The sequence below is a fragment of the Eriocheir sinensis genome, chromosome 10 (genome assembly GCF_024679095.1).
Source record: "Eriocheir sinensis breed Jianghai 21 chromosome 10, ASM2467909v1, whole genome shotgun sequence".
NCBI classification, from domain to species: Eukaryota; Metazoa; Arthropoda; class Malacostraca; order Decapoda; family Varunidae; genus Eriocheir; species Eriocheir sinensis.
In genome coordinates, this window is record NC_066518.1 from 5,304,401 (window position 1) to 5,319,495 (window position 15,095).

Consider the following 15,095-nt stretch of genomic DNA (forward strand, 5'->3'; position numbering starts at 1 on the left):
TATATATATATATATATATATATATATATATATATATATATATATATATATATATATATATATATTATCCCGTGCATACTACGCCCATCTCCAGGGAAATCGATAACCTCGTAGGAGTGGTGAGCTGACCCTTTAATTATCCATCAGATGAAAGGAGGATCAAAGCTCATCCTATTCTTTCATGCCTTCACATGGCTGCCAGGCTCATGTAAAATTTATGGGAAGATTGAAAAAAAAGAGGAAATCTGTGTGGGAACTGAACATAAAAGAGAGGGTAAGGAGAGCGAGATATCGGAGGAGGAGGAGGAGGAGGAGGTGGGGGGGGTCGCGCAACACAGGGAGGTCGTGGCCAGCGTCAAAAGTTTAAACTATTGGAAATATTTCAAGAGCTGGGAAATGAAAGTTAAAAGGAGACCCCTCAAAGCTGGCTTGATTGATGGAAGTCCAGAAGAGGCAATAAAAAGAAAGAATGTGAAAGTGAGGCTCGGGGGCGGTGGGGATGGGGGGTGGGGGTGGCAGTGGCAGGGCTGTGGCGGGCGGGGCGTAGCGGGGCTGGTCTGGAGTGTATGGCAGGAGCCTTATCCAGCCGCACCGGATCCGAATTACAGCGAGACACCGGGGAATTCCTCCAAATGGACCAATGGCAGGGAGACATTCCAGCCCCTGCCTCACACTGATTGAATAATGCACGCGCACACACACACACACACACACACACACACACACACACACACAACCACACACACTCCCTCTCATCCACCCAACGCCTCGGCTCTTGCAATCGCCTCCTCAACCTCCAAAACCTCCTCGACCCTAAAAGTTCATTAACCTCCACAACTTCTTCAATAACCTCCAGAATCTTCTCTTCGACCTACACAACCTCCTCCTCAACCTCCAAAACCTCCTCCTTGATCCTAAAACTTTTTCATTAACCTCCACAACTTCCTCAATAACCTCCAGAATCTTTTCTTCGACCTACACAACCTCCTCCTCGACCTCCATATCCTCTTCCTCACCCTTCACAACCTCGTCCTTGACCTAAAGAAACTCATCCTTGATCTCCAAAATCTTCTCTACAATCTCCTTCTTGACCTCCATAACTTTTTTTTCAACGTCCACAACCTTCTCCTCGAATTCCAGAACCTCCTCCTAAACAACCACCACCTCCTCGACTCAGCAACCATCTCTTCGATTCTCACAACCTCATCTTTAACCTCCAACATCTATTTGAAGCCTACAACCTCACCCTTGATTTCCACAACCTCTCGAACCCACAAACTTCTCTTTATCCTCAACATCCACAACTCTCCTCTCAACCCACATGTGCACAAACTGCTCTTCAACCCCCGAACGTGTCTTCCATGTGGCAAATTTCGTCATCCAAGAACTCATCGCTGCATATTCGGAGAGTCTGTCGACGGAACAAAGTCACTGAATCTCTTTTGGTTCTCATTGGCGCTGTGGTAGTGAACGGAGTCTGCCTTGTTAGCGATTTGATTCCCCGTGTTTGGACTGATGCATATTCAAACACCCGCACCCACACACACACACACACACGCACACGCACACCCACCCACCCACACCCACACACACACACACACTGAAGGATTACATTTAACCTATCATACTCAAAATCTCACAACACCTCGCTTCTTCCCATCAGTCGAACTAGGGAGGACACTTCGCAGCCTTCCCCAGACCTAGCGGCGCCTCCTGCCAGGGCTTGACAAATTCCGCCACGCAGCGCCAACCCAGCCGATCACAAGCAAAGCCGCGCCTGATGGATTAGGTAACTGTCACTGGTATCATCAAACGTTTGTGGCTCTTGTTACGAACGTTTTTCAAGGCCAGAGAGGAGCCACGTCGGGTTGTCATGAGTCTTTTCACCTTCGAAGCGCGGACACCTTGCAAAGCGACCGCCAGACTCAGGGAACCACCAACGACAACCCCGAGAACTTATTGTGGGAAAGCCTTTTGAAATTGATGGACTAACCCTTTGAGGAGTTTGATAATATGAACCTATGTCAGAACACCTTTACGAATATATAAAAGGAATAGCTGTGGTTTGGTAAGAGAAAGATTTACCCTTTGGAGACAGAGACTACAGCTGTTCCGGATGGTTGGGCAAAGATATTGGACCCATTCAAATTTTTATACAAACGTCGGCAACAGGAATAGCTTTTCTCCTTGCACTCCCCCCCTCACCCCCCTTCTCTCTCTCTCTCTCTCTCTCTCTCTCTCTCTCTCTCTCTCTCTCTCTCTCTCTCTCTCTCTCTCTGCCACTCAGTGAAAGAGAAACACCTGTTGCGATCTCTCTCTCTCTCTCTCTCTCTCTCTCTCTCTCTCTCTCTCTGTGTGTGTGTGTGTGTGTGTGTGTGTGTGTGTGTGTGTGTGTGTGTTCATTAGATGCAGACGAGGGAGTAGACAGACAAACAGACGAACAGACAAACAGACAGGCAAACAGACAGACACACACAAACTTACACAGAAAGACAGATAAAAAAAAACGTATATGCTACCAGGTATGAGATAGTTTTAAAGTGTAACTACCGAACATGATACTTTTAATATTAAGTGTTGAATATAAAATATGTTATCTTTCTCGTATTGTTAAATAAAACTGTGCAGGATGTACACGGTATGTGTGTCTGGCCTGAAAACGTGGTAAGTAAATGTTTAAAGTCGCTGTGAGTATTTTCCCCATACAGCTAATGGATGGTGCGTTTGAGTGTCAGGCGAGGCCAAGGGAAGCCCAGCCAAGAGTCTGGTGCGCTGTGTGCCTGGCGTGCCGATCTGCTCGGCGTCATTGTAGGCACGCGGTGCTTTGTCTGGGCTCATCATTACTGGTGGTGATGCCTTGGAGATAAGCGAACACACCAATTATTTGCTTAATAGATTTAACGCGGTTACCTGAACTGAAGTAATTGGCTCAATAAATTCATTTACATGTGACAACTACGTCTATTTATACATATTTAAGAAGGCAGACGAATAGCCAGTTTCAAACGATCCATTATTCTTTAAATATCTTCTATAATAGAAGAAAAATCTCTTTCAAATTCCACTAATACTTCAGTTTGGCATCATTCAATACAAACAGTGAAGAAATAAAATTGTTGTAACCTTTTCATATTAGTCTTTATTGTTTACAAAATGAAGACGGACTCCATTCATCGTACAACTTAATACTGGCCTACAGACGCATTCTTAGTATTCTCAGTGTCGTTAATCCGAACAGCATCTTGATGGTGTAGGAACTCACGATGCGGATGTTTATTAATAAAATGCAACAGGATGTTTTTTTCAACAATATACGTCCTGTCAGACAATATTTACCAATAGAAGTAAGAGGAATAGTCACCACCTCAGAGCAAAAGCCTGATCCAATTCTGCTAACCCTTCCGGCTCTGCCAAGGGAGGTAACTGGAAAATAAGATGGAGAGTGTTCCTGAATCCCCGGCACGTCTACTCCCCGGGCGGGGAGTGCTGCCGCAGGTAGCCCGCCAGCAGGTCCTCAGGCGAGATGCGGTGCGTGAAGGTAAGGCGCCACGAGCCCTCGTCCACGTAGTCCAGTGGGTGGGGGTCGGTGTGGCGCTCCCCGGAGGTGGCTCCAATGATTACCAGCGCCGGACCCTCGTAGGCAGACACATACTGCCTTGAAATGAGACATTCTCGTGAGTCAGTTATAATTTTGTCACGCAGTATACAACGTATATATTTTAGTCCGGATGTACTTGGTATACTATGAAAGATGGTTTTAAAGGTTAACTTTTGGTCTCATAAGAAAAAGTAAATATACTTGACACAGGAGTACATGAATACTATGACAGTGACAAACACCATCGTCACTTGTACATTCCGCTTACCGGAACGCTTTGCCGTCGTTAAAGTAGCAGCACATGAGGGCGTGCGTGGGCGGCACCCGCGGGGGAGCGGCGTCTGTGTCCACGTAGGTCAGCGGAATGAAGGTCGGCGGGGAGTACCTGGATGACCACCACTCGGCGTTCACCTCATAGCCCACCACGGACAGACCTACAGGCACGCGAGAATTCGCTGCATCAAGAGAATATTATGAAGCAGTTCTAGTAAAGTCAGTTATTGGTCTGTCTGCTTATCAACGTAGCTTAAAACTGATAAAAAAGAAATTGTCTCACTAGTGGAATAAAGAATTATTTTTTTTATCTATGTACAAAACTTAGCGCATCCTTGCAGTGAATTTGTCCCATTGGGAGACATGTCTTGAAAGCAAAAGCTGCTCATCGATTGGTCTCCATTGTTGTCACATACTCAAGCTGGAAATGCAGCAGACAACCAGGCAGTTACCTGAGCTGCCTGGTACGTGAAGCCTCAATACCTGTGTGGGCTTGGACGAGCCACTCCAGCAGGCCGGTGCCGCAGCCGACCGAGGCCACGGCAGAGATGTTGGCGCCCCTGACGTGCTCGGCGAGGGCAGCGAGGCAGCAGGGTTTTGGCCGCACCCACAGCAGCAACGAGTCCCAAGGGCGCTCCTCCTCCTCGGTGAAGGTTGAGATAAGTGAGAGGATGGTGTCGGCCTCACCTGTAGGAGCGACAGGCAATGTTACACCCACAAGGGAGCTGTTGACCTGTGGCAACACTGGCCATCTGTTTACAGTGTAGTTGGCAACGCTGCGGGAGTTGAATTATTGTCGCATGATATTTTGTATCTCCCCCGAGGAGAGCTCAGGCTTCAGCCAAAAATATAACTAAAAGTTTTAGATACATTGACTTTTTTTTAATGATATTGTACGAGTACCTTGTATAACAAACACTAAATGATATTCACGAATCACTTAACGTCTAACGAACGGAGGACGTTTCTGACCTTTGTTATAAAGAGCAATGATCTCCTCACGCAGAGTCTTGTCCTCATCCTCGGTCTGTTTCTCAGCCTCGTCCACTTCATCCTCGCCCTTTCCCTCCTCTCCGGTGATGCCACAACAACAGCTTTCACCGTCCTCAAGGGGGTCCATGACGCCACTTGTATTGCCAAGCGCACCGAGAGAACTCGTCGTGAAGGTGTAATATGTTGAATGCCGTATTTTCTTCAGTGCGAGAGAATGGCCGAGGATACCGCTGTAGTGCCACCACCGACAAAACGACCATCGCTTCCTGGTGTTCAATGGGAAATGTGGAAAGTACTACGACGATGAACTGCGTTTTATTCACATTTATTCAATGCTCAGCAACTTGTAGCACACAGTCAAAGAGAAAGGCACTCAACTCCCTCAAGAGGCTGGAGGGCCACTGAGGGTCACGAGCAGCAGGCTTGTCTATTTTTGATCTGCAGGAGCATCGGCGGCGCGGCGCACACCGGCCAGGCACCAGCTGGGCAGCCTGGCAGGATGGCCCACACGCTAATTGTTTACAGTCGCGACTACTTGAAAACGGGAACTAACAATAGTCTTTGATGAATAGGAGGCCCAGCTTTTTCAATAAAAATCTTATATGACAGTCTATTTAGCACACGGTTTACTATATTTTATCCTTTCATTAGATGAAATCTGACAGCAACACGAAGTAGGTGAACATTATTACATTTTAATGGAATATGTATTACAAAATGACTAAGATCAAAGGCAAGTGAGGCAAAGGTTAAGCTTGATGACCTGCTGCATTCAACCTTCAGCAGCGGATCAGGCTCACGGAAAGGGTATTTAAGAATCGATATTTTTTCCCTCAAGTTTCCTGTTTATAATTAGCCTGAAACACAGCACCGTGATCACAATGACACAAAATTGTTTAGTTTTATGGGGGGCTGCAGGAGACGCCGCTCGGGCTGCCTCGCCCACGACACACTGGTAGCGGCCGTGTCGGGGATCTGAGGCGCTGCTGGCATGGGCGTTTGTATGTGGCTCAGCCATGACACCGAGCTGGCACGCTCTGACCCTCTTGTGTGCGAGGGGGGTGGGGGGGTTAGTCTGTCAAATGCTTATTATTTTTGGCGTATACATTTATTTCGGCGTGCCAAGAATGTAAGAGTCCCTGGCCTCCACTGAAGGTTGATAATTAATTTTGTTTCTTAGTTATACAGTCAGCCGTGGCCAAGACTCGAACATAAGCTCCGGTCCTGAAATGGGTTGGCGAGAGATTTTAAGAAAATAATAAACCAGGAATAAAAATATTTGATAATAATGATAATAATTAAAATGTGATAACGGTAATGATAATAATGAAAATGATCGTAATAATGGAGAAAAAGGTGGAAGGAAACACGGCTGTACTGCGGTGACCTTATTCCCGACTAGAACTGGGAATAAACTTTTCATCTGCTTCTCCACCTTGTCGATAATGTCCCAATATTAACAATGATAAATAACAATGATAATGACAGTAATAATAATAATAATAATAATAATAATAATAATAATAATAATAATAATAATAATAATAATAATAATAATAATAATAATAATAACAACAACAATGATAATACTAATAATAATAGTAATAATAATAAATTAATGAAAATAATGAAAACAATAACAATAATAATAATGGACATCTGAAGAACAAGTTGAAATACCCCGCCAGTATTCGAACCTCACGGGCGGCGTCTCCCGCTCAGAAGAACCTTTGTGGTGATTTTTTCTCCAAAGATCAAACAATTAGCGAAACTTTATTAATGTTTATGGTAAGACACATTGGAAGTGTAATACGTGGTGATGTTTTGAATAAAAACCTTAAAGCGGGAACGAAGATTTTTTAATAAAGATAATCATTGGTATTATTCTACTCACTCTTATTACATCCAATTTGGCGCATGTATCGACCAGAGGTAACACCGCATCAAGAAGCGTTTCTCGGATGAAGGCAGTCATGAATGTCATTGACTCGGTTACGATTTCCCCGCACCGCCACCGCACCGTCGCGGCACAGAAGGGAAAATTATATCAACACACGTCAGTCACGGCGCCGCGCCTCGTCATGTCAGAGCCACGGCCCTCCCTCCCAGGCCTTGACTTGCTTCACAGGTACTGCCGTGTGCACGCAACCCACCGCCTCAAAAGCCAAGCCGCACTCGCCGCCTCCACTGCTGCTCCCACACACATCACTGAGGTGCAGATATTTATAATTTTCTGTCGCTCAGTGATTTTTAATGATCTCAGTCGTAATGCCTTGTAACTGCTGGATTTCTTCTCCTCACGCATTGTGTTTGGAAGCAGAATTATAAATTCAAGAGACTAAAATCTCTCGCCCACCCAGTTCGGGACTGGAGTTTAGGACCGAGGGCCCTTTCTGTACGGCGGCCCACACTGTCACACACACGAACACTCGCTATGAACCATTCGGAGCTTCGCTCCCAGGCTGCCATATTTTTGTCATCTTGCTGTATTTAATGCTACTTAATTGTAGTATATACGTAGTGGTGCAAGTAACACTGTGTATTATTTACCCGATAAATGTTCGTAGTCTCGGACATGAAGGAGAATTATTAAAGATTCTAGTGATAAAAATCAGGCGAAACCTTTCGTAGCCAGCCCGTGAATCCCGAACACATACATCATCAAGGTTTTCATGTGTGTGTGTGTGTGTGTGTGTGTGTCCGGTAAGTGACTGACGGATCTTTGGGTACGGCTGGAGCCTCGCATCACACCCACAAACACCCGGGGGGCGGGACACAACCCCCGACTGACACCCGGTAGCCATTCACTGCTGTAAGGGCTGGGGCAGAGATTAAGAGGCTGCCCGTCCGTCTCCACTTTACCCGGGAATCAAACCTGGATTAACATTATCATATTTATTACTGTATCGTCCTTATTCTATTCTTATTACCACTATTATCAATACCAATATTCATATTACCATTTATTATAATTATTCATCTTCCTTTTATTTTCACTGCTATCATTAACATGATTGTTTTTGCTGCTGCTGTGGCCACGACGGAAATTGCCACGCTGAAACAAATTCACAGCATAGGAAGGTAATAGCGGCTGAAGCGGCAACATCATACAATTAACGTTTGCAATGAGTTACGTAATTACGCGCGTGGTAGATGTGGAGCCCCCCGTCCCCCCCTTCCACTACTCTCATTCACACAAGCGCCGTCTGTATACTTAACACGGATAAGACTAACCAGCCTTCCGCATATTTGCCTGGGGAAGGGGGTGAGCGGCGGAAGGGACCCCCACACTGCCCCATCCCGTCCGTCCCCTCCTTACGTGTTGTGCGCAACAAACTTACGCAGGGTTGTAGTGGTGTTAGGGCAGCCATGTTCGTATACGTACATACATGCATAAGTCTATAAAAAAACACATCAACACGCTATGTTAGGAATGTGACCAGAGTCTATCTGTACTGCACTGGATTCCCTTTCCGTCAGTCTGAATACCACTTATTACTAGGCTTCCCCAGGCTATTCGAGTAAAATGAGGCATTTTTAAATCAATGTAACTACATACAAATGCGTAATACTCTGAGATAAACTGCTGGAGAACGAAAATTAATACGAGAGCACAATCTTCTCCAGCACTACTGCCTTGAGTGTCCTCCAGTCAGGGACCTGCTGCCCCAGGGACAGTCAGTGACCGACATCTGTAAATATCTCCTCACTGGCAACCACTTACATTGTTTTGATGCAACACCCACACTGTGGTGGTGCTAAATACTGTAGTCGTCGAATATGTGTTCTCTTTTTATCAACGTTTTGAGATAACGTTTTACAACTCATTTATGCTTTTTGTGTGAGCTCTAATTTAGTTGTAGAATGTAAATAGTGCCAGACCTCATAACTGTAAATATGAGTGTCGCCCGTGGGTGTAATAAATTTATCAAATCAAATCAACCCTACCGGTATCCCTACTAGTCCCATAATCGCCAAGGCAGACCATGACCAGCGCTCCGCCACCTGCCCAGAGATGGGCTTGTCATTAAGGGTGGGCAGGTACCGGTACCAGTACCGGTATTAACGGTACCAGCTAAACGGTATGTACCGGTACCAGATTGCTCGGTACCGGTACCAGTTGCTCGGATTTATTTATTGGATTTATTGATAATTCTTCATGTCCGATTTTTTTTTAGGTTGCTACTAAATATTGTTATTGTTATTAGACTATGATCGAGTACATCCATAATAACTATACATGCTATTTTTTTATCGAAAAAATAAATATTCACTTCATTCAGAGAGAGAGAGAGAGAGAGAGAGAGAGAGAGAGAGAGAGAGAGAGAGAGAGAGAGAGAGAGAGAGAGAGAGAGAGAGAGAGAGAGAGAGATTTACATAGATTTACATAGAAAATCAGACCACACAGACTCCATGGTCCAGACTAGGTGGTCTGTCCTTAAACCTAAGTGATTTTACATTAATCAGAAGACTCCTAAACGCTGCATTTCTACTCTAGTTGATATTAAGTTGAAGGAGAGAGAGAGAGAGAGAGAGAGAGAGAGAGAGAGAGAGAGAGAGAGAGAGAGAGAGAGAGAGAGAGAGAGAGAGAGAGAGAGAGAGAGAGAGAGAGAGAGAGAGAGAGAGTTTTCTTTACAGGAAATTTATTTGGGAATTTCATCAGAAGTCATTAAGAAAAAAAAAAACTCCTTTGGGTACCGGTACCGGTACTAACGGTACTTGAGTTTTCGGTACCGGTACTACCGGTACTCAAATTAACGGTACTTGCCCATCCCTACTTGTCATGGGGCATCGTGCGGGGACAGAGCGCCAAGTGGTGGCTACACAGCGCATTACTCCTGCCCAGTCCGTCAGCCTCGGCCTTGCACAGACTGAAGCTAAACATGCAAACTTACTATAAGAAGGCATTTTGTACTTACTCTTGCAGACGATGTGTTAGCGGCGCCAGGAGCACAGGAGCGTCACTTTCCCTGTATGCACTCTCTCGCGGAACTGGCATCAGAAACTGCGCTCATGTGTTAAAACTCGAGATATGAACCATTAAAGTTGCCAGACCTCACTAGAGTCAATTTCATTCGATCTTAAGTGTTTTGATTAGTGGAAAATCAGAATGTTTATGAACATACTGAATATGAACACGTGCGATATCAAAAGTATATAATTTTCAATATTTTTTTTTCTTTTACTTTAGGTAGTCACAGAGGTATAATATTAATAATGATAATGGAAAAATTATTGATGACCTTCATAAAAGCTACACAGAGAGTTAATATTTATTCGAATGAAATCAACATACTAGAGCAATCGTTCTTTCATAATGGGGAAGATTTACAGGTTAGTGAAGCAAATGATCACTTGCCAGACAATAATTGGCAACAAATGATTCGAGTCGCGGGGCGAAGCGTGACTTGTTTTGTTCGACACCTTGTAGAGGAGTGACGTTTGTGTGTGTGTGTGTGTGTGTGTGTGTGAGAGAGAGAGAGAGAGAGAGAGAGAGAGAGAGAGAGAGAGAGAGAGAGAGAGAGAGAGAGAGAGTAATTACACTGAAGAGTTCCGTAGGATAATGACAAACTGTTATGTTATTGGTTTTTAATAATGACTGCTACATAGTGTTGAGAACTGTCAAGGTTACAAGGATAACCAAAGAGTTCACGTTGTGACGCCGGACGAACAAAATTTGTAACACAGGATTCCTGTTTGTACTTCGGAACCAAATAACGTTGTGTCTAAGAAGCCAACTTGAGAACTAATGTTAACAAAATAGAACTATGGGAAAAATGTCATGGGTACAATTCACATTTCCCTTATGTACAAGAAATACATAAAGAGATCACCTCTTCCAAACACGTGACGAGCAAGACATAGCCGGCCCCGCCCACGGCAGTCCCGCGCCGCCCCGCCGCCAGGGGGCCGCGGCGGCGCTTGGACACTCAATATTACGGGAGGAACGTGAACGTGAAAATGACGTAAGCATTTTATAAAACAAATCTTTACCGTAACATGAAATAAAAATATGAATCATTATTAATAAAATGGACTAGTTCAAAATACTGTTGAATATATTACGTACTTACTTTTTTGTGAATTTTTTGATAAAAATTAAATTATCAATAGGAAATTACTTTGATAAGAAGCAGAAAATCTTTATCCTCTGGAGTTATATACATTATGTAAAAAAATACTGTATCCATATTTGCACTAATTACATATGAAGAGTGAATTTAGTGATGCACTGTAGCCCGCGTTTTGAAGTGATTACCGAACTGTTACCCGCAGGGAAGCAGACGACGGCTTCCCTACTCACGGGTTTCTCTGATGCGCTGATCATGGGCGACTGATAACTGTTGAGATGCATCTGATGAAATGTTTAGAAGAGGTTATGCCATGAATAAGCGGAAATATAACATCTGGGTTGGTCAACAGCGCCCTGATATATTTTTCTTGAAGCCGATATATAATTATATTTCTTTAAAGCCAAGTCCCTTCCATTGTTAAATAATTGTTAAATGCCAGATTTCAAAGTACACGCTTAAAATGATGCGGTTTTCACGCATGAAAAACATTACAAGTTGAATACTACTCAGAGAGACAGAGAACAATGCTTTCTTTACCTCGTGGCTAAGTTCAGTTGCAGACAAATGCTCCGAGACAGGTGTCGTAACTGACCACAAATGTATCAACATAGGAAAAGGCACCACTTAGAATGAAAGTCGGTTGACCTCTGGAAACACTGCTCTGGAAGGTGGTGGATCCTCTTCTCTCGCTGGGCAGACAAGGCGGACACGTGATGCTTTTCTTGAATATACTTCGTAAACACACGGGTCAATACATTACAGACAACATAAACTTAGATGAGGGAATGCAGCCTGAGTGCAGTTTTTAAACGTGCGTAGACAAAGATTTCCAACCACATCTGCGGTCAAATTTCATAACTGTTGCAACTTGAGTTCACCAAAGTAGTGATTTAACTTGTTTGCCGAGCTGATAATATCAAAATAATATTGCAAAAGTTACTCCACCACAGAACACTCATCGTGCCATACAGACTGTCATGAACAGTTACAATGTCAAATATATAACTTCTCTCATTCTTATTTCACTAACACACCCAACTAATATGTAACACAAAATATGAGTGGCTCATCAGGGACGGCCGGCACCGGGGGCGTATCTCTCCCTATGGCTCCCGGAGGGCTCCTCCCCTTGTACTCACACGTTTACGACAGTAGCAACGTGACCTGAAGAATCCAAGTAACGAGGCGTGGCATCGGCTCTCAGCACTTTGATGTTCTCGACACCATCCTTCAATAATGTATCAGGCAAGATTAAATTTTGAGCCCCATTTCAAAATACAAGTTATTTAATTAAGCATGAATGCGAAACAATGGCAGTCTGACGGTGTATCTCAAGGTCAGCACAACAGCATACACGTGTGCTTGGTCCTGCGTGTCCGCGGCCCGTCCTGCTGTACCTTGGTGCAAACTCATAACAGGATCGTGAACTTTCACGGACTTTGTCAATAGTCTTAAACAGGTGATATGACAGAAATGCATATATATACATATACGTGTGTAGATATATATATATATATATATATATATATATATATATATATATATATATATATATATATATATATATATATATATATTATGTATGTATGTATGTATGTATGTATGTATGTATGTATGTGCGTATGTATGTATACATGAGTGGGTCATGAGGTGCTACAGTAAGGTGCACGTAGGAGTCGCCCCGCCACCTGACCCTCGGGGCTGGCTGCTGCACGTCGTCCTCCATACAGCCGTGCAGTCTGGGCATGGCGGCGATATAAGGAACACTGACAATGTAGTATACACGCCACACGCTCGCTCGCCGGAGCAATGATGCAGCGTGTGCTCGTACTGACACACAAACAGATATCCTAACGTGACTACTCTGTTAACTCTATTGACGAAGGCATCTGTTGTTAATTTTCACTAGCTTTATAAAGTCCCAAGAACATGAATATTTCAATTATATGATTCATAAGCAAACAAAATTAGTATAAGTAGATGCACCGTCCACTACCTTCTGGGACGCGCGCCGGGCCCGGCACGGCAGGCAGGCAGCGACGAGGGGCGACGCGCCTCGTCTAGTGTCTCGTCGCTCGCACACTGCTGCCTCACGCCTTCCCTCAGTGTTCGTATCTTCACACCCCTCATCGCTCCATTACTTTATTCCATTCACTGATTGTCAACGCTTCTCCTTGTTATCCACCGCTTCAAAGCAGAGAGGTAGAATTCAACAGTGAAAAATAATACTGGGGAAAATATACCTGTAATTGATGGCTACATTGTCAACTAACTCACACTTTATAAACCAGTCAGCGAAAAACCCGCGTCCTTGCTGGCGCACTAGACGGGGAGGGCGCGGGGACACATGAGGGCGCGTGCCGCCGTCACGAAGCCAGACGCGAGGGGCACCTGGAGTGACGGCCGGCAGCACCGCATTCACCGTTGTGCACGAGGATCCACCCTTCATGTGTGGCCCGACAAAGCTCGAGTAAAACCTAGTTCTTACTTTTCAATTTGGTGTGTGAAGCACTGTCGCTGTCACATGGAGGTACGGTAGAAATGAGGCCATAACGTCCCGCCTCGGGTCCTCACTCCCCTTTCTGTCCCCTAACAGTCTGTGGAACACGGGGAGCAAAGGATCCCTTCCTGAGTATGTGGGCTCCGGCACGCCTCAGCGCAGCACCAGCACGACGGGCAGCATCAGCAACGTGAGCGCGTGGTAGGCCGTCCAGGTCCGTGTCCGTGTGCCTGTGCTCCACGCCCACGGGTGGTCTCGCGTTTGCTGCTTCTCGTCCTCCACAGTGGGGGGAGGTTGTCCCAAGGGGCGTCGGGAGGTGGGGGCGGGGGCGGGGCCCGGGGCGGCAGCACAAGCGTCATCACTTGGTGGCTTCTCGCAGTGACTGTTGTCCTCCGCGATGCAGGCCGCGTGGGCGATGGCGTGCGCGATGTAGGTCTGCTCCACCGTGCCGGAGAAGAGGTGCGACCCCGGCCCTATGGCGTACACCGGCACGTCCTCGCCGCCGTGCGTCTCGTACCTAATTAGCAGCAAAAGACGAAGCAAAGGTTACAAAGATAAAGTATTTCGTTTTCATCACCTTCCTTGGACAGGTCAAACAATGACGTGAAACAATTAGATTAAGTAATTTATGGAATATTGCACAAGACGAAAAGGCTTGATGCAAATGACAAGGAAGACAAGCTTCAATGCAGCATGATGGTGAAATAATTGCCCGGTGCACTGTCTCATAGCTTAAAAATACCACTCCTCCTCATGCAATTATATACCACACACACACACACACACACACACACACACACACACACACCGGGTGAGTGCCTCGCCCTGCTCCTGTGTGTGTGTGTGTGTGTGTGTGTGTGTGTGTGTGTGTGTGTGTGTGCCTCCTGAAGCTGCGCCGCCCCGCCCCGGCACTCACTTCCGGGGCACCGCCGCCTGCTGCACGAAGTTGATGTCCTGCGTGTTGAAGCCCGTCAGGTCGTGGCGGCCGGTGGGCGTGGTCTGGGCGTATCCGGGGCCGTTGCCGTAGAGGAGCGTCGTGTAGGGCTTGCCGTCCAGGTCACTGATCTCGGTGTCCAGACCTGCGGGGAGGCACACTCAGCACGAACCGTCAGGGCAAGGGACAGACGTGCTTGCTCTCGGAATGAAAAGTCTCAGACACAGAAGTCTGCTTTTAACCGCCTTACTAGTGTCACAATTATTGTTGAAGAAAGAATCTACACATACTAGGAAATGATACCATCTATTTCAAGAAGTTTCCGAATTGTGCACTCTATTCATTATTAACTATCTTTACAAGGGAACTATAAAGTTTGATGGTGTACTACTAATATCAAATTCCTGTAACATTTCAACAAAGCACTGCAAGTATTATGCTGAGATGTAATGGAGAGCTGCCTGTGGGTGCGACTCAAGGAGGGGGACTTTCGGGGCACAGGGCGGGGGCGGGAGGCGTGGGCGGGAGGGGGGCGTTGTCATGTTGCCAACCATTTGGACGTGAAAAATATACACACATTAATCATTTATACTCTGTGAGACCTGCCATCTTTAACAATGTTGTGAATAATAAGAAAATTAGAAGCAACAAAATGGGGTACAGCGCCATGGCCCGCCTCCCCCCTTCCCGCGCGGCCCTTCGCTGTGCCTGATTTATAGTCTT

General features: G+C 45.5%; 2 protein-coding genes across 4 annotated transcripts in view; both read right to left on the bottom strand.

The window, feature by feature from the left end:
- Positions 1 to 3,116: 3,116 nt before the first annotated feature.
- On the bottom strand, positions 3,117 to 9,874 carry LOC126996495 (uncharacterized). Of its 2 annotated transcripts, XM_050857011.1 has the most exons (5): positions 9,784 to 9,874; positions 4,844 to 5,130; positions 4,355 to 4,558; positions 3,867 to 4,032; positions 3,117 to 3,655 (listed from the first exon to the last, which is right to left on the bottom strand). In XM_050857011.1, exons 1-5 carry the CDS (start codon positions 9,861 to 9,863, stop codon positions 3,466 to 3,468), a joined length of 927 nt encoding a protein of 308 aa, XP_050712968.1. In that variant the 5' UTR covers positions 9,864 to 9,874; the 3' UTR covers positions 3,117 to 3,465. The 2 variants fall into 2 exon arrangements, with proteins under 2 accessions (XP_050712968.1, XP_050712969.1); XM_050857012.1 differs by lacking the exon at positions 9,784 to 9,874 and having other exon boundaries at positions 4,844 to 5,848.
- Positions 9,875 to 10,438: 564 nt separating this feature from the next.
- LOC126996493 (alkaline phosphatase-like) overlaps positions 10,439 to 15,095 on the bottom strand; it is a 245,281-nt gene continuing 240,624 nt past the window's right edge. For both annotated transcript variants that reach the window (XM_050857006.1, XM_050857008.1), the window contains 2 exons: positions 14,355 to 14,517; positions 10,439 to 13,955 (listed from right to left, as the gene is read on the bottom strand). In XM_050857006.1, the coding sequence (XP_050712963.1) occupies positions 13,592 to 13,955; positions 14,355 to 14,517 (527 nt within the window). In that variant the 3' untranslated portion in view covers positions 10,439 to 13,591. The remainder of the gene's footprint in view (positions 13,956 to 14,354; positions 14,518 to 15,095) is intronic.

Bases quoted from the DNA above. Each gene is read 5' to 3' on its own strand.
- LOC126996495 (XM_050857011.1), bottom strand. From the start codon at position 9,863: ATGCCAGTTCCGCGAGAGAGTGCATACAGGGAAAGTGACGCTCCTGTG. The intron at 4,559-4,843 runs GTCAGAAACGTC...TCGCTCCTACAG, and splicing joins CATTGCTCTTTATAACAAAG to GTGAGGCCGACACCATCCTC. The intron at 3,656-3,866 runs GTAAGCGGAATG...TCTCATTTCAAG, and splicing joins AACGACGGCAAAGCGTTCCG to GCAGTATGTGTCTGCCTACG.